Raw genomic sequence first — 22,309 nt, forward strand, 5'->3', positions numbered from 1 at the left:
TTTTTCAACATATCATGTTTTATTGAAAGTCTTCTCCACCCCTAGCTGTAGGCCGATGGTATTTATGGGTGGATTTAAACACTGCTCTACAAACAAACAAGCACATATGCATATCCATATTCCTTTGTTGTTTGGGTGGACATTTTCCGCCAACAGGTTGCAAGCGTCTAAAGGAAGGAAATGACCTCGAGGGTGACCATCTGCCTGCCCTCTGGCCATCAGGGGAGAAGCTGCACTGTGGTGGAACCGGTAATTGGACTGATAGAGCATTCCACAATTGTGAAAACAACATATTCCCATTGTTTGACCTCGATTTCTATTGTTGGAATGTATTCCGTAGTTGCCATATGGTCTAAAAAGTCTAATAAGACATAAATCTTCTTGATCGTTACATTCCATCCTAGGTGCTACTGGAGCGGGTGGACGGGTGCCTGGGCGAGGAAGGGCTCAATGGTAGCAGGTGGGCTTTATAACAAGCCGGTCAATACCAGGAAACCCCCTCCACCACCTTGTATACTTTGGACGGACCATCTGTCAGACCCCTGGTGTCAGAGCCAATTATCTTCGTAATTAATTCAAAAAGGAGGAGGAAGGGGACACACACCTACCATATGACCAAGACTTATAAAGTCTACAAGAAGGGGTTAAAACTCTTAAACCCAGAAGATTTATGAACGTAGAGATCAGGGTCCCTGGGTCAATCCTGAGCTTGGAGATCTACATGTTCTATCCGTGTCTACTTGGATTTCCTCTGGGTTCCTTGGTTTCCTCCAACCTCCCCCCCAAAAACAAGCCAGTAGGTGGACTAGCAACGATAACTCCCGTCTAGGTGTGAAAGTGTGTGTGAATGGTGCCATGGGTTTGGCATCTCATTCAGAATGTATTCTCACCTCACGCCCAATGCTCCTGGGATTGGACCGGGTTCCACCACGACCCAGACCAGGATAAATCACTTACTGAGGATTAGCGATGGAATTTTAGTGTTGCCATGCTAGAAATACATAATGCTTGATCAGGTATCCAACCCATTCCCTCAAAAATATCTATATAGATTTCATATTTAAAAGATTTAGCTTTTTTTGAGTTAAATGTATAAGGCAATAATTCCCCAACAACTATCTGTTAAAGAATACATCATCATGAGAAGAACATCAATCCCCAACTGTGCAATATATATACAACTTATAGATTCGCCAAAGATGCTCAGCTACCTTCAAGTCCAATCCCTATAACTGACCTTTATGAATCAAATCTCCTCTCCTGTACGGCTCCCAGCCAGAATATTATCCAGCTAATAAGTAAATAACAAATCTATGGGAAATATTTTCCATAATTACCCTGCCCATACAGTTTTCCGAACGGTTTTCTTACATATAATGACAATCTAAAATACGCTACTTAAGGACTGGCTGCTCTTAAATCTGAACAGGAATGTAAATTAGTGCTTTATTTTAAAGACTCAGTGTTAATGTCAGCTGTGGGACAAATTGTGTGAGGGGAATTTCTCAATCTTTTATACTTAATCCTTTTCTAATTTCAGAGTATTACAGATGGACCAATTACCCAAAATGTCACCAGAAATGCTAAAAACTATTCTTCCATGCTCAGGCTACTCAAAACGTTTGAGTGGCAGTGTGTGTAAACACACTAAACTCCTACTCCTACACAAGTTCATAAAATTCTCACATAAACTCGCATAATAACCGGAGGCTAGGATGATGATTTTATGATGATGGTTGAACGAAACCATTTTGAAACCATCAGTCCTATAGTGTATAGTAGTCAATATTTGCATTGTTGTATATTGCGACATTTCGTTGGAAAAGAAACAAAATCATTTAAACAGACTGGATAATGTGCTAAAATGTTATTGTTTCTGGAAGAATAAAAGGAGAATTTACAAGAAGAACAGATTTATTAATATTTTATGGCTTGCGCAGGAGTCCACAGCAGTAGCTCTTCTCTGTGTTTGCCACTGTGATTATGGTTTAGGGATTTCGACCTCATAACACTCCCCTCCCTCCTTGTCAGACTAATAATCTCAGAGTGGAGAGAATGTGCTCAGGGCTCCTATTATTGCCCTTAGGGGGAGAAGAAAAAAAAAACTACTGACAATTTTCTCATGCAATGCCGAGAATTTGTCTACTAAGAATGGCTCATCTCTCTCATCCCTCCATCTCCTTCTGTAATTGTGTGTGTCTTGGGGGAGGGTAATTAGTCCCTGTTGGGAGATGGGGGGAAATGGGACTAAATTGGGCAGGGGGGTGGATTTCTATTCTAGCCAGTCACAACATCTGTTCTCCCATGAGGGTTAAAGAATGCGCAAAATGCACTTTATTCTTCTTATCTGCTTATCCATCCATCCTTCAGTCCTTGTTATCTGTGCCTCTATCTGTCCAGCCTAGATCCATCCTGTCACCCCATCTCTCTTTCTCAGGAAGTTTATACTCTAGCCACACTTCCAGTTATACATCTGTCCATCAACTCATCTGTTCGTCCATCCCTACTGCTAACATTTCATTCAATTAAATCCACTTGTATTTGGATAATGCTAACAGTAACACTAGATCTTGTCAAAAAGCAGCTTTACAGAAATCCAGACACACCTTGAGATCTCTAATGAGCAAACCAGAGGCGACTGTGGCAAGGAAAAACCCCCCTGAGATGACCAGAGGAAAAAACCTTGAGGTGCAGAAGTGTAATGACCAACAGTACAGGACGAATCTATAGGAACCATGTGAGAATATCCACTGGAGCAAGCGTGAGACTCGAGCATTAGCTGTTTTGAAAGTACAAATCTTTGGGGTATCCCATGTGGGATGTGAAAAGCAGCAGAAGTGAGTTAATTTGTCCATGAATACTGACAGGTGAACTGTACGGTAGTGTATAAAAGCTCAGGCATTGCCATAAGTCTCAATACTTACAGCACATGTGCACTGATCGAGAACAGTGTGTATCGCACAGCTGAATGGATCTGGCCGTGTCTGTATAAGTAAAATTTGTTGCCATATGTAGCTCTTTATCACTAGTGCACGTTTACAGACATTATCATTATATTTAAATATATCTGAATTTGTGTATCTCCTGATCTCATGTTTCTTTGAAACCATCAGTGAAAGAGGTGCCACCTCATCAATTTTGGTGAAAGAGGTGTGGCCTATGTGCTTGTTTGACCTGTAGATGGAGTGGCCTCTGTACTTGACAATCCCAATAAAACAGGTGTAATCTATGTGCCTATAAATCAAAGAAAAGTAGGTGTGGCCTATGTGCCCAGTAAAAGAGGTACCCATCAGTGCAAGTAAAGGAGGTGTGGCCTATGAGTCTGTCAGTCCCAGTAAAGGAGGCCTGGCCTATGTGCCCCTTGATAAAAGTAAAGGAAGTGTGGCCTATGTGCCTGTCAATCCCTGTAAAGGAAGTTTGGGCCTATGTGTCGGTCAGTTCCAATAAAGGAGGTGTGGCCTATGTGCCTGTCAATCCCTGTAAAGGAAGTTTGGGCCTATGTGTCGGTCAGTTCCAATAAAGGAGGTGTGGCCTATTTGCCTGTCAATCCCTGTAAAGGAGGCGTGGCCTATGTGCCCCTCGAACCAAGTAAAGGAAGTGTGGCCTATGTGTATATCAGTCCCAGTAAAGGAGGTGTGGCCTATGTGTATGTCAGTCCCAGTAAAGGAGGTGTGGCCTATGTGTATGTCAGTCCCAGCAAAGGAGGTGTGGCCTATGTGCCTGTCAGTCCCAGTAAAGGACGTATGGCCTATGTGCCTGTCAGAGCTGGTGAAGGAGGCGTTACTTCTCACTCCTCAAAGGTAACATTTTTTCCAGACAGAAAGAAGCACAAGCTTTTAAACCAAAACTGCCATATAACAGAGTTGCTAAATCCTCAGCTGGTGTGCAGATGAGCAGTGGTTTTACAAACTTACCAGGAAGTCCTCCTCACAGTAGACTTTTCCGTTCACATTGTAGAATGCTTTTCCTCTCAGTCTCCTCCCTGAAGAAACAAAAACACAGCATACGATTAGCCGCAGCCACAAACAAGCTTCACCTCACCAACCAGAGCCATAATATCCCACCCACAAGATGTCTCGCTTCTTCTGCTCCAATGCAGGAGTAACAGACATTAGTCTGGTCTAATGAAAGTTTTGCTGAAGGACATGTTATGTCTTGACCTGATGTATGAGGCATGTTAGTCTTCAAAGAAGACCAAAAGTTTGACCCTTATGGAAAAAAGTGGAGAATACAGACACTACATGAGTTCCTACAACAGCTCAGATTCTGCAGAGACATTTCCCCCCACAGCATGTAGTACTGAGTATGCAAAAGAACACAAAACAGACAGATGATCTACTACTGGGCTGAATTTCGAACTATATAAATCAGGTCTAACTTCGTGTCATTAGCATTATGGGATGCACTACGTCAGTAAATTTATGATCTGTCCACTCCAGTATGCTAGTACTTACGTGGTTCTTAAATGCCTTGGGTTACGATAGGTAGGGTTAGGTGAGAGTACAATGATTCCCCCATCACAATAATCCACTGCGTGGTTGAATAGGGTTACGGTTAGGGTTCGTCTGCCATCTTATTACATAATCACACATTTGTGTCACAGTAGCTGACGCATAATTCTGGTAAAGAAACTCTCTGTTCATAAGACATTTTGACTGACGCATGGCCACATGACTGTGTAGTATAGGATACCCAATGATACTCCTTACATTTTACACATTACTGAGGAACAATATTTAATATACAGTGCATACTGCTGCAGTGTACAGTATTATGCCATCTCGAATAAAAATCCATACATATGTACTGGATCCACTTTCAAGATTTCTTGGCATGCATGCACCTGATTCAGCTTGTGAAGGGCTTGGTAATTATCTGGCAAGTTCAATCAGGTGTGCAAGGCAAGAAAAAAAAAAAAAAAAAGCTCCAATGGAGTGTGTATCTGCCTCTAGGTCTTGGAGTTGAATGCGGTTCAACAGTGACGTGAGTGACAGAAATTTTGTTTCCATGCCAATAACACGTGCCGGTGCTATTTTAACTCTGGAGCGAAACTTTGCGATCAGCCGTGAAGAGAGAGTGCGCAGGTTGAAGGAAGCTAATCCCTACACTATAAGAGAAATTATGTTAGCTGTGATTATGTTGCTGTGAATTAAGGGACATCGGGCAATTAACTCATAGTGCATGAATCAGACAATTAATTCACAGTGTATGAGTCAGACAATTAAACCAGTGAGCCTAATGCATGAATCAGCAACCTGGCTGTGTGTTTATTAAATGTGGAAGAACAATGAGAAACCAAACCACACACACACACACACACACACCAAAACGACCACCATCAGCGGTAATGAATGGAAGAACCCTGATGATCTCCATCTCATCCAAATCTTGCTATGCTACAGATACCAAAAAAAAAAAAAAAGTATACTGAGAACATAATATTGTATTTTCGATAGCTTCATTCCACTGAGAATTTACAACTTGTATGAGATTGCAGATATGGTCTCGTTCCCTGTCTTTCTGCTCAAAAGCAGCCAATCAGTGTGAGCCTGGGAGCAGAAATCTCATTATAATCAGTTCAATTCAGCAACTAATGCAAACAGAAGGGAGGCAGGGCTTGCACCATTCACACTTAAATAAATGTCATGAGTATTTTTTCTATATTTAGGCAAAAAGATACGTCACCCCAAACATGTTTGGATCTCATTTTTGTACAGTATGTATTTTGAGTGAGTAAATCCATTCACAAACTTTTTACAACTGTAAATCCTTTCTACTTTTACGTGCTTAGGTGGCAAAAAAACGCTGCGACTTATAGTCTGGAAAATGCTGTAATTGTAATTTTAAAGTGGAATCTCATACATTTAGCTATTTTTGACTATATGATACTTTCCACCATCGCACATTGTTGCCATACAGCAACAATATACCAACTACACCGCCTAAAAATTATTTACACATTTAAAAAATATATATCTTTATTACTTGAATAAATCGAAGTAATAAAACGCTAAAAAACCCCCACATTTTTTGAGGTAAATGTAATAATTCATGCAGTAGAGGGTTAAGCTTATTTCATATCTAGCTAAACAAATGGTAATGCTCGTGACATTACTTAATTAGGTAGAACCGTACTGTTTGATGGTTAATACTAGGGTTATTTTTAAACCCTTGAACGAAAGGAATGGGAATAACAACATAGAAACAATTTTACCAAAATCGACAGCATTTTGGTTTTGGCCTGATGGGAGGGATTAAGATTTGGACTGTAGCATGCTTCAGCTTAAGAAACAATAGAGTATGGCAATGCTAATAGGACAAACACTAAATTGGATTATGCAATAAGGGGTCTCTAAAGTGTGTTTAAAAAACAAAACAAAAAGAGCAATACCCCCCCCCCCCCCAACCACACACACGGAGGAGTCTGTAAATCAGTCAGATTGTTGTGTCTGTGTTTAACTGTTCCCGCCAAGCTTGTCTTTTAGTTCCTGGGGTTTGTGGGAGAGACCCATTACTTTTCTTTTAAACCTCAAAATTTATTCCCTTGCCCCTTTCAACCAGAACCCCAACACACACACACACACACGCAAGCGCACACACCAGCCAGACACCAGCTCTGAGTTTACTAACAGAGGCTGTGATTAATTCCCATAAATGAGGGCTCTAATGGGCGCAGGCTTACAGAGCGGGTGTTGTTTGAAAGCCTCTGTTTGCTGCCAGCTGCAGAGAATCCGGATTGAGGCTTTGGACACAACAAAACACCGCACACACACACACACATTGCAGCGGAGACAGGATTCGACAGATAGCGTGCGAAAACTGTTCTACATATGCTGATTAATAAAAGGTGATGAAAGATAGGAAGGTGAAACGTACAGACACACGAAATACGTGACGAGGTGCAGTACAGCGAGCTGGGAGTCACTGTAACACGCTGACAGGTTGGGCTAATACGTGAAGAAGCGAAAGAGCAAGCGAAGGAGACACAGATGGAGCAAAAATGGAGAGAGACACAAGAAAGATGCAAAGTAAGTGAGCGAGTGAGTGAGTAAATGGGGACATTCCTTTGGTCTGAGGTCACTGGCTGGTCCCATTCACCCCCTTCTCTCCTCCACCCCACAGAGAGACAGCGAGAGAGAGAGGTGGGGGGGGAGGGGGATGGTGAAGCCTGATTCTTCTACAACTCCCTGCAGTCTTTTCAAAATCCTACGTCCATAGTGTCCTCTCAACTCCACTTCGTTCCTACTTTTTCTCTACTCTTCCATAAACTTTCTCTGAAGTTCTCTGATATACACAGTTACAAAAAAAAACTCTTGATCTTAGACATGTGCCATATGCGACATGTCGCAATATTCGAAACACAATAATATTGCTACGACAGACACTTCGTCACAAATCGTCACGTTCGCTGTAGTACATTTGGGTGAAGGCTTCCTTGGTAGCCATCATTCGTTTATCCATTTTCAGTAAGGGCTTCGTCCTGGTCGGTATCACGGTGGATTTGGAGCCAAACCCCAGAGCACTGGGCGAATACAACCTGGATTGGACGCCAATCCATCTCAGAGCACCATACACACACGTATTCAGACCTAGGGACCAATCCAGCATGTTTTGGGAGGTGGGAGGAAACTGGAGAACATGCAAAACACAGATGGTAAGCCAAGCTCAGGATCGAAACGGGAACTCTGGCGCTGTGAGGTAACAATATTTATTCTCCTGATATACAGATAGCCGTCATTTAAATGGTCCATATTTCTGACAAACGAGCAAACAATCCTTTAATGATATCTTAAAATGATGAAATATTATGGAAATGTTGTCCACTCAGACTTGTATTAAAGCCTTTCTGCTTGGACGTACAGAACGTTTTATATTTTGCATTTTTAAAAGTAACATCACCTGCCATTCTCTACATCCCTACAAATAGTGTTCGAGAAAAAGTGTTTAATGGCTAGCGCTTGTCAGCATCGCATTAGCTGAGATTTTTAACATGCTAGTTAATGAGACATATCCTGAGGAGAAAAACACAGTATAGCCTGAAGTTAAAGACTTAGTGTCTATATAATGTCTTTGTAGTAATTTCAAGAGATTTCCTACGAAGTTGTAAGAAAAGATAGAGCCAGTAGACTTGTCTCTCACCTTAACCTTTAAATTAAGGTCAAGTTGCAAGTTTGAAAAATCTGCCAGGTTTGAGGCACTCTTCTAATTTATAATAGGATATTTAGTGCTATATTTTATAGTATCCTGCCTAATATAAGCATCCACCCATTTATACATTTTCTGTAGCGCTTATCCTGCACAAGGTCGTGGGGAGCCTGGAGCCTGTCCCAGGTGACTCGGGGCACACGGCGGGGGACACCCTGGACGGGGTGCCAACCCATCACAAGGCACAATCGCACATGCTCTCACACACTACTGACAATTTAGAGCTGCCAATCAGCCTACAAAGCATATCTCTTGCACCCGTTAGGTTTGAGTTGACATTACCTACAGGCCTACCTGTTTTGAGTTACTGAGGTTTGAATTAAACCCATTTAACTTGGCCAAATAGCTAATAACTCTAGATAATAAATATAACATATAAAGACAATAATTTGAGTAATGGTGGGATGTGATTTCTACCACTGTGACAAATCACAGATTTCCTTGGTTATGCTGACCCCTGACCCCTGTTCAAACAATGGACAGGATTTTTGCCAAGTTGATGGCAGGAAAAAAGGTCAATATTCCCAAACTGGTGCTTGAAATGTAGCTCAATATCTTTAATTTGCTAACTTGGGAATTAAGCTGCATCCATTTTACTGAAAGAGTGAAGAAGCAGTTTTGCTATAAACAGGAAATAGTATTTAGGAGGAGGCTGGTTTATGGTGGAGGTAATCTGGACTTGTGAGTGTGTGTTTGTGTGTTTACTTGTGGGCCTCCTGGTGAGCTGTAAGTTTCTGGGAACAACACACACGCACAGTGTGGCCGGAAATACAGATCATGTGTTGACTACACACCACCATCATTAAACCCCACGTCACACACTTCAGACTTCAAACCCAGTACAGCTGCCACGGGTACACCAGTCATCTGGTCCTGCTTTAACAGAGGGTTATTGTGTGTATATATATATATATATATATATATGTGTGCGTGTGTGTGCGTGTGTAGCCTGCACTGCCAAAACATATGTTAGTTTACTGAGCTGTGAGACTAGAGTTAATCTGTGGATGGCTGTAGCACCCTTGTGGCACATTATCTATTGGCTCTTGGCTCTGAGGGGGCAACAGAGCCACAGCGTGAACACTAGAACACAAATCCCTCTACAAAATCACTTCTGTTTCCTCTGGAGCTGTAATACTTCAGGCAAAATATACGTTCTGGCTTGTGCTTAGACGTCAAAGACACACTCTGAGTTTTCTCTCTCCCCTCACTTGCTCTCTCTTTTTCTGCGCCATATCAAAAGTATGAAACACACCAAGCTAAGCATCACACAGCCAGGCATTCGCCGGAAGAATTCTTTAGGATGCTGTATCCCCCCCTGAGTTATTTTGAAGACAGCATGAGAACATTCACACGGACAGACAGAAACATGTCGATAATGCATTCTGATGCTGGCAGAATGAGAAAGCAACCCCAAAGATTTGTATCCATGAAACCTATGCATTTTGTATATGACTGGAGAGGAATTTCAATGAAACATTCATTTTGAGGCAAGATGTCTCCTCAGAAATGATGCAAAGAGCATCTTGCCCCAAAAATGTTATTTAATTTAGTAGCATATGCAACTACAGTACTAAAACTTTACGTTCTTATATAGACATTTAACAGGCTGGCTAGCACTAGATTCATCAACTAACAACTGTCAGCACTGAAAACATTTGCAGCATACTAGCTGATTAAAAGGTTGTTGTTGGTTTGTACATGCTAGCTGATGAAAACATTTTTAGCATTGTATCTGAAGAAGACATTTTAGTATACTAGCTGAAGTAAACAATTTAGTGTAGAAGGTGAAGAAAACATTTTTGCTGCGGAAGGCGCAGAAAACATTTTAGTATACTAGCTAAAGATTTTTTACTACATGCTAAATGACAAAAAAAAACAAAACAAAACACACATTTCTAGTATGTTAACTGAAGAAAACCTTTCAGCATGCTAGCTGAGGAATTTTTCTTTTTTGCATGCTAGCAGATTTTTAGCATACTATTTTGAGAAAACTTTTAGCATACAAGGTGAACAAAATATTTTAGTACTCTAGCTGAAGAAAACATTTTAGTATTCTAGCTGAAGAAAACATTTTAGTATTCTAGCTGAAGAAAACAATTTAGTGTAGAAGGTGAAGAAAACATTTTTAGTGTAGAAGGTGAGGAAAACATTTTAGCATGCTAGCTGAAGAAAACCTTTTAGCATACTACTTGAAGAAAACATTTTTAGCATGGTAACTGAAAAAAAAGATTTTAGCATGCTAGCCAAAGAAAGCATTTTTAATCATGCTAGCTAAAGAAAAACATCCTGAGGTATTTTAAAAAAAAAAAAAAAAAAAACAGTTTAAAAAAAGAAAAGAAAAAAAAAAGTGGCATACTTCTACATAATCCTTAATGGCATTATTTTAACACAATCCTACATGATTATTGTAGTAGTCATCTAGAGAACAGGAGCAATTATATTTTATACAAGGACATAGAGTGGCGTTTGAAAGTTTGTGAACCCTTTAGAATTTTCAAGATGTCTGCATAAATATGATCTAAAACATCATCAGACCTTCACACAAGTTCTAAAAGTAGATAAAGAGAACCCAATTAAACAAATGAGACAAAACTATTATACTTGGTCATTTATTTATTGAGGGGAAATGATCCAATATTACATATCTGTGAGTGGAAAAAGTATGTGAACGTCTAGGATTAGCAGTTTAATTTAAAGAACAGCGATCTATCAGAGTCTGATCTTCTCAACACATGTCTGTGGACGTGCATCAGGGCACGAACAAAGGAGGTGCTGTGGACCTCAGAAAAAGAGTTGTTGATGGTTATCAGGAAGGAAAAGGTTACAAAAACCATCTCTAAAGAGTTTGGACTCCACCAATCCACAGTCAAGAAAGATTGTGTACAAATGGAGGAAACTCAAGTCCATTGTTCCCCTCCCCAGGAGTGGAGACCAACAAAGATCACTCCAAGAGCAAGACGTGTAATAGACCACAAGGTCACAAAGGAACACAGGGTAACTTCTAAGCAACTAAAGGCCTCTCTCACATTGGCTAATGTTAATGCTGAAGAGAAAGTGCAGCAAGACAATGTTCTTAAGCACACAACTTGTTCTACCAAAGAATGGTTAAAGAAGAATAAAGTTAATGTTTTGGAATGGCCAAGTCAAAGTCCTGACCTTAATCCAATAGAAATGTTGTGGAAGAACCTGAAGCAGGCAGTTCATGTGAGGAAACCCACCAAACCACCAGCTTCCCAGAGTTGAAGCTGTTCTGTACTGAGGAACGGGATAAAATTCCTCCAAGCAGATGTTCAGGACTGATCAACAGTTACCCCAAACGTTTATCTGCAGTTATTTCTGCACAAGGGGGTCACACCAGATACTGAAAGCAAAGTTTCACATACTTTTGCCACTCACAGATATGTAATATCGGATCATTTTCCTCAATAAATAAATGGCCACGTATAATATTTTTGTCTCATTTGTTTAACTGGGTTCTTTTTTTAAATCTACTTTTAGGACTTGTGTGAAAATCTGATGATGGTTTAGCTCATATTTATGCAGAAATGTAAAACATTCATTCAAGCACCACTGTAAATAGGATCACTCTGTATGTACCTCATCTTAACCTTAACCAGTTGATTCGAGCAAATTTCTGGCGAGACCAAATTAAAGACAGAAAGTCTTTGATCTTAAATGTTAAACTCGCAGACCTTCACCAATATTCTTCACTATTAGCCTTGGTTTGTCTTGCGTTAGCCGTATTCATTTTGGCAGAATTGGCTGGAAATTTTAGGTTTAAAAATCACTAGTTGCTTCTACAGATCAGAAGTCAGCAAGTGGCGGACCACAGTCCAGATTCGACTCGGAAAAGTATAAGTATCAAAACGGATATTTTAAAAAATGCTGCATCGGAGCCGATCGATGCATGAAAAAACAAAAAACAAAACATGGTCGTAGTTCAGCAACTGCAATTCTTTTAAAACATGAACTAATTTGGCTTCTGTAGCAGATCCTCTGTTGGGGTTTATCCAATCACATGCACTTCTGCACATTATTAACCTAAAGGCACTTCATTGCAAAAGGAGAGTTTTCACACTTTGACTTTCATATACATATATATTTTATTTTCCCTTTCTGCTCTGATTAGTGAACTAAAGACATGACTTCTTAAAAAAATGGCAGAAAAAAACAGAATATTTAACGACAAATGGACGGAGAAGTATGCGTTTATTCTCTGCTTCAAGCTCGACAGCACCATGTGTCATCTGTTCAGAGTTACAGAGCCATGAAATAATCACTAATGATTAAGCATTAAGAGGATAATGCTGTCCTGTCACCATGTAGTCATGCTTGCGATGCTTCTTATCCAGATCATTGTATGTGAGGAATTTTATGTAGACGGGCCTTAGTGTAAAATGTCAGTATTTCATTTGTAGTTTGGTTTATTTTGGTCAAACGATACAGTACATAGTGCAGGATTTGAGGTGTAACCCCTGTGTTTCAGGTCTTGCTATTGTATTTGAGCAATAAGCAATGTTGCTTGTTTTTTTTCTTCTTCTTCTGGAGCCCAGCATAGTTTCTAGCTTACACTTTACCCAGTTATTTTCTTTTGCATGTTTAGCATCCTCCGTATTTGACCGTTGCCTGTTTGGGACTGGCGCTAATGGAATTTCCTTTGATTAGCATGCCTGCCTGTGTTGTGACCCCTGCTATTCCCGATACTGCATGGAAGAGCCTGTATAAAAAGAGAGATGCGTTTGCAAACCCAAGGCCTACACCCTTCCACCTTCCCAAAATCATTCACTCCCTTTTCTCCTTAATGTCTCATTTATCTCCAGCTCATTTATTTCTACATCAACAGATGTGAACATCAAACCGGGGCCATTAGAAAGGAATCTCGGCCCATGTGAGCGATTGCGTAAGCTCACCTGGTTCAGCTCGGTCTCTGAGTAACGCAGCTCTTATCTGCTGTTAAATAAAAGCCCGATTTCTGCTTCTGCTTATTCAGAAAAAAACATCCACAGAGCCGCCTTGTATTTTCCCAATGCTATGAAAGAAAACATGCTCGCTGTAATTCTGCCCTTCCTGTGCTGTGTGCACCCCCATTCTCCTCACACACACAGAGCGGAGAGAACAAGCGAGTCCTTATTACCTGCAGATGGGCACAGTGCATGATGGGATGCGGAGGTGATGACTCACTGGATGTGTTTTATTTGTGAGGGGGAATTCTAGCCTTCGGTTGTGAGCGTGTGTAGGCCTGCTAGTCCATACACTTAACCAGCCTCACTCTCACACACACACACACACACACACACACACACACACACACGTTTCAGGTCAATGTACTACCAAACACAAGCAGGCGGATGTGCGTGAAATGCCAAGCACATTTAATCTCCTGTCACCCACAGGAAGCTCTAATCTGAATGCTGTGTCATCTCTGGTGGAGTAATATACTCAATAACAACTCGAGAGGAGAGGGGGAAAACGGACAAAAAGAAAGTAAAAGAAAAAAAAAATGAATGAGATGATACAAAAGGAGAAGTGAGACAGCACGAGAAGAGAAGGGAAGAACCAGACAAACGAAAAAGAAATGGGAAAAAGAGACCGAGAAAAAAAGAAAGGAGAACAAGAAGAATAGATTAGGCGGAACGAACGAGAGTCGAAAATGCACGACAGGAGAAGAGAAGAGAAGAGAAAAGAAGAGAAAACCAGCGACGAATAAAGGAAAAGTGGAGACAAAAAGGAAAAAGGAAAAAAAGAAGAGACAATAATAAAAAGAAAAGAGACAGGTGTGAGGAAATAGGAAAAGAGAAAAAGAAGATACGAGACACAAAAGACGAGAAGAAAAGACAAGAAGAGAAGTGAAGAGAAGAATCCGACAAATAAAAGGGAAAAGGGAAAAATAGACAAAAATGCAAAGAGGGGGGAAAAAAAGAAAAAGAAGAATGGATGAGACAAAAGGAAAGAGACGAGTCGAAAATGCACAAGAGAAGAGAAGATGGAAAAGTAAATAAAAGAAAATAAGAGTTAAAAAGAGAAAAGAGGCAAAAAGAGAGAAGAGGAGAAACAAAAAGAGAAAAGAGGCAAAAAGAAAGGAGGAGAAACAAAAAGACAAGAGAAAAGAATAAAAAAAGAAAAGAGATAGAATTGAGAAAATATGACAAGAAAAAAAAGAAGACACTAGACAAAGAAAGGACAAAAAAGAAAAGTCACGAGAACAAATGGTTTCCTCTTAGCCTGTGTATGTGTGTGTGTGTGTGTGTGTGTGTGTATGTGTGTGTGTGTGTGTGTGTGTGTGTATGTGTGTGTGCGTGTTACTTTAGAAGTGCTTTTATTGTTTGTGCCTGGCTCTTGGTGTGTGTGCGTGGTAATATGTAAATGTGTACATGCCAGACGTGTGTGTGTGTGTGTGTGTGTGTGTGTGTGTGTGTGTGTGCGCGCGTGTGCAAGGCCAGTTCCGGAGGGTGGGAGGGAATTCCTGGCTGTTTGATGAGAAAAGGTTGCAGCTGTGGGACAGAGCCAAGAGCCCAGAGCAATTACATAGAGCCGAGCTCCTGTACAAAATGACCGTGAGGGTGCACACGCACACGCACACACACACACACACACACACACACACACACACACACACACACTATCTCTCCCTCACTTTCCCAATTATACAAACAAGAGTCACCCTCTGTAATGCACATATACACATAAGCATAAATTCAAAGTCTAACACACACACACACCACACACACACACACACACACACACACACACACACACACACACACACACACACACACACAGCATGTTTCTGCTACGCATTTAAAAAGGAACTTGGGGTTCTGGGCTTCAGTGACACAGAAAAAGACACACAACAATGGCATCAAATCCCAAAATGGAGGAAATGCTTAGATTTATTTTATTCCGTTTATCTGAACTGCTGCTTGGTTAACAAACTAAATTTACTCAATCCCATGTAGACACATTTAAAGTGTTCCAAGGATTCAACACGGTAGGAATTAGAGATGCTTCAGTGACACGCGATGTGCGTGAGGCGCCAGTACGGCTAACGAGAAAATCAGAATTTCACCACAAAAAACTCCAAATGCATGCGAGTGGACAGGGTTCATAATTATCCCGCAACGGATGTGTGCCATCGACAATAAGAGAGCGTCGAGACAACGGTCGATAGTGAGCGCTAGGTAATAATAAGCAGCTCCTGCATTTTTATACAGACCAAAAGAGACGACAGCTCTGCCATCGTGGTTTCTACTGGCTCGAAAGACCGAGTCTTGTGAATTCACAGGTCTGAAAATGATCTCGAGAAAGTCAGCGTGAGGTGAAAGTAATCGCTCCCAGAAGCTAATGAGTCCTTCGCGTCCCCACATTCTTATTCCTTCAGCGTACTTTTCAGCTGGGTCGAATATTATGCGTGTTTGGTTTCAGGAGTCTTCCAGATCACGGTAGGAAGGGGTCAAAAATTATTGCTAAATCAATGCTAAACCAAATCCCTACTGTGATTCATTATATTACACGAAAGATTATTTAAAACCCATGAACACTGGGGCCACGCCTTTTAGCCCCTTTAATCAGTCCGTACAGGATTTCAGAGTTTTATTTGTGATTGCTGAGGCCAAAAATGCTAGATTTTACCTCAGCTTTTTTTTAAAAACCGATATTTTTTTTTGCAGAAAACTTCTTCAACTGGTAAAATCGCAATTGCCGCAAAATTGTTTTGTCTTTACGGTGATGTTTGTTGCTAAATAAGACCTTTTAGCCGTACTCATGCTCAGTGCACGTGAATCGAAGAGGACTTTGGGTGAATGCGTCGTGATGACATCATAAGCTCCAGCGAATATTGCGGAGTTTGTTCGATTTTGCGTTCATTTCTACGATCACGAAATCCTGGGGGGACCGATATTCATCTAACAAATGAATAAAACTAAAAATTTTTTAAATGATAATGGATTCTACAGTCAACACACTTCCTTTATATGAAGTAGACAATGCAGGGTTTTGAAATAATAATCAAAGCTACCCAAAAAAGGTCACACGCTACACAAACAGCCCACCCAGTACACACTTCAAGTGACGCCCTTGCGGCGGATTACTGCTGCTGTAATCTCAAAGAATGTCCTGTGCTCATCCCAGGATCACAATCTTTCCATACACTCTATACCGATTGACGTAAACAGTTGTAGTAAAGGTAATGATTCATAATCACACCGTCCGATGTCACTCAGAAAAAGTTTCTGCCTCATGTCGTCTCAGGAAGTTTTCCCCGTGCCACTCGATCTAAATCTACATCTGGATTCCTTTAAAGCTGCTTTTTGGCTGTGTCTTATTATTAAAAAAATTCTTTTAAAAGTCTTAAACTGCACCATGATGGCCTCAGCAGTTCTCCATGTCCCTGGAGCTTTAGGTGCCGACGTTGCGCATTCCTGCTCCGAACAATGCGTCCAGAGAAATGCGTAAGTGATCTACTCAGCCTTAATGCAGGAGAAATCGTATCTCTATTCAGGAGAGACCTAAATTGTGGGAAGAGCTTTCCAGTTTTCCAAGCGAAACAGGACACCGTGTCAGTGTCAGGTGACACGGCGGTGTGTGTGTCCATACACACTCTCAGAATCGTTCACAAATACGCATGACAAACCGGTACAATCTCGGCATGTAGCAGCCCAATGACGTGAAAACACAACAGGACAGGACGAAATACAAATTCGCAAACGCACCAATCAGGGAAGCCCACCTGCGATAAAGTGGGCAGGTGTGTGTGTACAAGTATGTGTGTGTGTACTCACCACATGAACAGCAGGTGAAACAGTTAGTATGGTAGAGTTTCCCCATCGCCTGGCACGCCTGACTTGCTCCATACACCCCTTTACCGCATTTTACACAAATACCTGAAACAACACACACACACACACACACACACACGTCAGAATCAACAAGTCAATCCATAGAAAGTGGCATGTATAAAAAATATGCCAGTGAATTGCACCAGAAAATACATGAAAATTGATCCAGTGCAGAGATTTTAGATACGAATGCACTGAAACCTTTCAGTTAAAAAAGGGCAGGAAGTATGCTTTCAACACAAGAAAACTGAATTTCGATTTCAGACACTAATCTCTGTTTTGGTGCCTTGGTAATGCCAGCGACGTGCTGGTAGTAAAGTGTATACACACTTGCCAATGCTATTTCCAGTCATCTAATAAATGAGGAGGAACTCTTAAACCTGAAACAGATGGGCAAGGATTTGAAATTGCTGTAAAAATCTGACAGAAATGGTGTAAATAAATGTGTGGAGTGTGGTTCCAGTAACACACACACACACACACACACACACACACACACACACACACACACACACACACACACACAGGTTGCTCCTATAACCGCTACTGCAAATTTCTCCATAACAAATCAGGGTGCTTGATGATGAAAGTATCCCAAGTGTCTTTCTGCTCCCTACATTAGGGCTGGAACTAACGATTATTTTCATTGATTGGATTAAAAAATAAATAAAAATTTTCAATACCACTTTTTTATTATTTAAAATAAAATCCACAAATTGAGTGTTACAAATAAAAACTTCAGACTGAAACTCTCTCATTATGCCTGCTGAAAAGTCATTTGGCTCTTTTTACGGCACTTATACAGGCACCATGTTGAGCTTTAGGCACTGTCACATTCGAATTTCAAGCAGTGGCCTGTCTCTACTTGTATACTGTCTCTGGTGTCATGCTGATATCAGTGCATCCTACCTGTTTGGCAGTTTGCAAAATAATCTCAAGCTGGTAAATGATTCTGAACTGATTCATTCCTCAAACTGGTAAATGATTTTGATTCATATATTCATCTCTAGCTGGTAAATGACTCTGAACTGATTCATTCCTCAAGCTGGTAAAAGACTCTGAACTGATTCATTCCTCAATCTGGTAAATGACTATGAACTGAATCATTCCTCAATCTGGTAAATGATTCTGAACTGATTCATTCCTCAAACTGGTAAATGATTCTGAACTGATTCATTCCTCAAACTTGATCCTTTCTTTGCACCAGGTCACACTTATTTCGATAAGTTCGGTTTCCCCAAAATATAAACAAATTAGTAATGAATGCAAGAGCAACCTTCACAAATGTAAAGCTTTTACTGAAGGTGAATTAATGAAAAAACGAATAAATGAATGTAGTAAACAAGTCGCATACTGCCACATTTGCACCACGCTGTGTCCAGTATGCTTTCTAACGCTCCCTGGCCCTGATGCACACCTCTACTTTAAGGGTCACTTACAGCTTTAAAGGCTAACGCGCATAACGTGCTTCTGAAATATTTACTTGGAATCCGTCTCACTGACAAATTTCAGTCCACACCTAGCGAATCGCCCAGCTCACACTCATCAAAACACAACCCCAAACATTACCATAACAATGTTGTGGTGTTCCACCCCTACGTGTCGATACATTGTAAACGTGATACAAAACTATCATCTACAACAGAGTTCTGATAGTGTGAGCTGTATTTGTAGAGCAAAGGGGGTTTTCATACGCATTACAGCAACATGGGAACAGAAATATTCTGTTCACTGTCCCATATCACATTTTGGCCCGACTACAACTAATCATAATCCCCATCGACATCATTATACATACGCGCTGTTGCTCTATTCCCAAACATAGCACTCAAGAGTTCAAGCTGCTGTGAGCCAGGAAGCGTCTTACACTTTCACCTGCATGCTGCAACCGGAATTCAAAGTAACACCTGAATCAGCTTGTTAATGAGTCGATGAGCTTGATAATGTGTGTTGGAACAGGAAAAATATTAAACTGTGTGATTTTGCACATCAACAGACTAAAATGCTGTAAAAGTATAGTTATTAGAACTATCTATCTATCTATATATATATATATATATATATATATATATATATATATATATATATATATATATATATTAGATCTGTTGTGCTCACAGTAATTGTAATAATACTCTGAGCGCTAGTACACATGCTAATCAGTAGGGCGTGAAGGTTTAGCGGTCATCGTCCACTTTTAGTTGAAGAGAAATCGCTTGGCATTATGGGAGAATGAATCAGTACGAGGCACTCTGATGACTGCAGAGCTTTCGGGCATGACGTGGCCGGTCTCCGCTGGGGGGTCGCATTCCACAGCGAGGGCAGGGTCAATGCCTAGGGTCACTCTGAGGTCACCACGCCTCCAAGACACAGTGTCGCACCAGGGGGGGTCGAATCACACGCCACACACACACACACACACACACACACACACACACACACACACACACAGATACTCCCCCACATACAACACGGGTGAATGAACAAATAAACAGGAGTCCTGTGAGTCATATGATATGAATCTTCAGAGCTTCAGTGTTCCAGCTCGAGCTGGTAAATGACTCCAGACTGAACTGATTCATTCCTCAAGCGTCTGAAGCGCTGTAAACCAAACCGCTGGGCTGATATTCACACAGTTCATTACAGCAGCGCTTCCTGTTACTGTTCCTCAAACAAGAACAGCAGCAACTCAGCAAGTCCTACTTAAACGTTTTTTTCCCCCCTCCCCTTTTTAACTCACACTCATGCGTGAAAGACGGTATTATAACATGGCTCAACAGAAATCACTCAATTATTGTCGGTATGTCTAATCACAAATACTTGTACAGCACAGTAAAATCTAACTACTCGAATCTGTAATCGTTCGGTTGTGTTTTCTGTCTCTTTCTTTTTGTAACAGTAGGTGGAGCAGTGTCATTGGTGACACAGGTGCTGTGCTAATAAAAGTAAAGTGAGAAGCAAGTACTAGAGGACAGATATGATTATGACATATTATGACAGATTATGACATAACTGAAAGTTAGACCTGACCAAACCAACGCTCGACATCCCTGCTGTGATGCAGCTTTAAGTCGTTTTCACACTTGTGGGGACTTGGTGAAATGAAATTGTTGTTTTCAGACCCAGGAGCAGTCCAGAGACCCGATCCCATGTCCCCTTAAAAACAGCGGTCTGGGTTTCACATCAACCAAACACAGGTGCGGTGTGCATCGCGTGCGGAAGTTATCTGCGCTTAGAACTGCATGTCGGTTCAACTTGTCACATTACTTCCTGTTTCTACTGTAATTATACTGGGCAAAAGGTTGTTATGGTTATTGATACATAAAACCATTGGACTAGAGCATCTTTGCGGTTGCACTGAGGACGTCATGGGGAAAGAAGGGGAAAGGAAAAAAAAAAAAAAAAAAAAAAAAAAAAAAAAAAAAAGCACATCTCTTCCCAGCCTGCACGATTAAAAGACTTCTCATAGAGCGGCTGCGGGTTCGAACGCATTCGTACGCGATAGCAAGGGTGCCATGCGTCTACAAAGCTTGAGTGTTGGTACCAATGTGGAAAAAAAAAAAAAATGACAAAACCAGCTAACTGATGAACCTAGAGCCTAATAATTTGTGCACAAAAGTGACGTATGGAACTGATGTGTACAGTTTAGAAAGAATTCCTCCATGTGAACATGTGATTATGAGCTCCTCCTACCAAACAAACCCAGAATCGAGCGTTCAGACCAAGTGTGAAAGATTCTTGCAGTAGTGTTAAAGTACTAAGTCACATGCTGTATTCTGGAAACACAGTACATTGCATTGGAATAGGTGGTGAAACAGGTTTGTTCATTTCGTTAGTCACTGAAGTGAATATCCAACACACACTGAAGTGAGAATACAAGTACATCAGTTAAAACTTCGCAGATATTTTATGAAGCGTTCAGTGTTTTGGGCGAAAGGAGAGTCCAAGTTCTCGTTCTCTCTCTCTCTCTCTCTCTCTCTCTCAGAATTAAAGATTCAGATTCCGAATCACACTGCCCTAAATCGTACAGCATAAATGACTCACCTTATGAACCCAGACACAAACATAAGCAGGTATGCAGAAACACACTCAGACGTATGTATACACAAGACAAAGCCAGCTTGTTTATGGAACAGACTGCCTCAATTTTCCTCCAAACACACACTCGTTAATAAGGCGAGGTATTTTCTGCCGTCCCATCAAAACCCAGTGGTCACGGCTGACCAGTACACCTTAAAACTTTTAAGGAGTCGAGAATTTGGAAAACTGCCAGCAAATCCCTTTCAATTTCAACAACAGTCACGAGTCCTGACCATCTCACTCTGGCAGTAAGCTCACCCAGGCCTGTCTGAGTGGCTAGACAACTTCCTGCTACACATCCAATCAAGCCGTTCCAGCTTTGTTTTCGCCCTGATCAGTGCAGCCTCACCTGGTACACCCTGGTACACACTTCCTCTTTACGACTCTGATGAGGAACAGCTGGAGAACTGCCACGGTGTGCATTGTTCCCTGCATGAGCAAAACCTGTGCCGCTTCCTGCTGCACCGCTATTCATTCCAGCGTCTCACCGAGAAACAGGATCCCGCTGCGCTAATAATATATTAGCCTGGGGGAACGGGTTATTGTAAATGAAACGTAAAAACAATCCGAATGATCAAAGCTACATTGCTGAAATGGTTCTGAATTAGGGCTGGGCGATATGCACAAAATATCACATCACGATACTTTTCTACAATACACGTTATGTATCAAGGTACATAGGTTTGCTAATAAAGTACCAAATAAACAGGAATACCGCATGACATTTTTACACAACCTGTAAAAATGTGAGTTAATCGATACTTTTATTTATTGTTGTACATACACCAGATGGGTTTTTTTTTTCGAAAACGTATCACGTACCGTATTGAACTTTGTGTCTTGCCCGCTTGTTTTCTACTGGCTCAAAGGTTAAAGTTCACCTAGATCAAGTCTAGACGCAAATGTGCGGCTTTTACCTCCTTTGTCGTTTAAAAGGAGGAAATCACAGTGTTCGTAACCATCAGGTGTTCCCCGTATCGTCGTAGCAAGGGCTCAAAAATCCCTAGATGTTAGCATCTCTGCTTCTGCAAGTCGCTCTGGATAAGAACATCCGTCAGAGATGTAAGGATGCCACTGATGTATTTTTTACAGTATTTTTTTTTTTTTTTTTATAACCATAAAAATTACATCAGGCCTGGACAATACATCAAAGCTGATATCGATCCAGCACTTCTGGCCAAAATCAT

General features: G+C 41.0%; 1 protein-coding gene across 1 annotated transcript in view; it reads right to left on the reverse strand.

Moving 5' to 3' along the window:
• Positions 1 to 22,309, reverse strand: part of wtip (WT1 interacting protein) — a 42,325-nt gene that overhangs the window by 7,971 nt on the left and 12,045 nt on the right. Inside the window, exons 2-3 of the mRNA XM_053623603.1 lie at positions 16,986 to 17,087; positions 3,915 to 3,982 (exon numbers count right to left, since the gene is read on the reverse strand). Of these exons, the coding sequence (XP_053479578.1) occupies positions 3,915 to 3,982; positions 16,986 to 17,087 (170 nt within the window). The remainder of the gene's footprint in view (positions 1 to 3,914; positions 3,983 to 16,985; positions 17,088 to 22,309) is intronic.

Source organism: Ictalurus furcatus, chromosome 4, assembly GCF_023375685.1.
Source record: "Ictalurus furcatus strain D&B chromosome 4, Billie_1.0, whole genome shotgun sequence".
In the NCBI taxonomy this organism is placed as follows: Eukaryota; Metazoa; Chordata; class Actinopteri; order Siluriformes; family Ictaluridae; genus Ictalurus; species Ictalurus furcatus.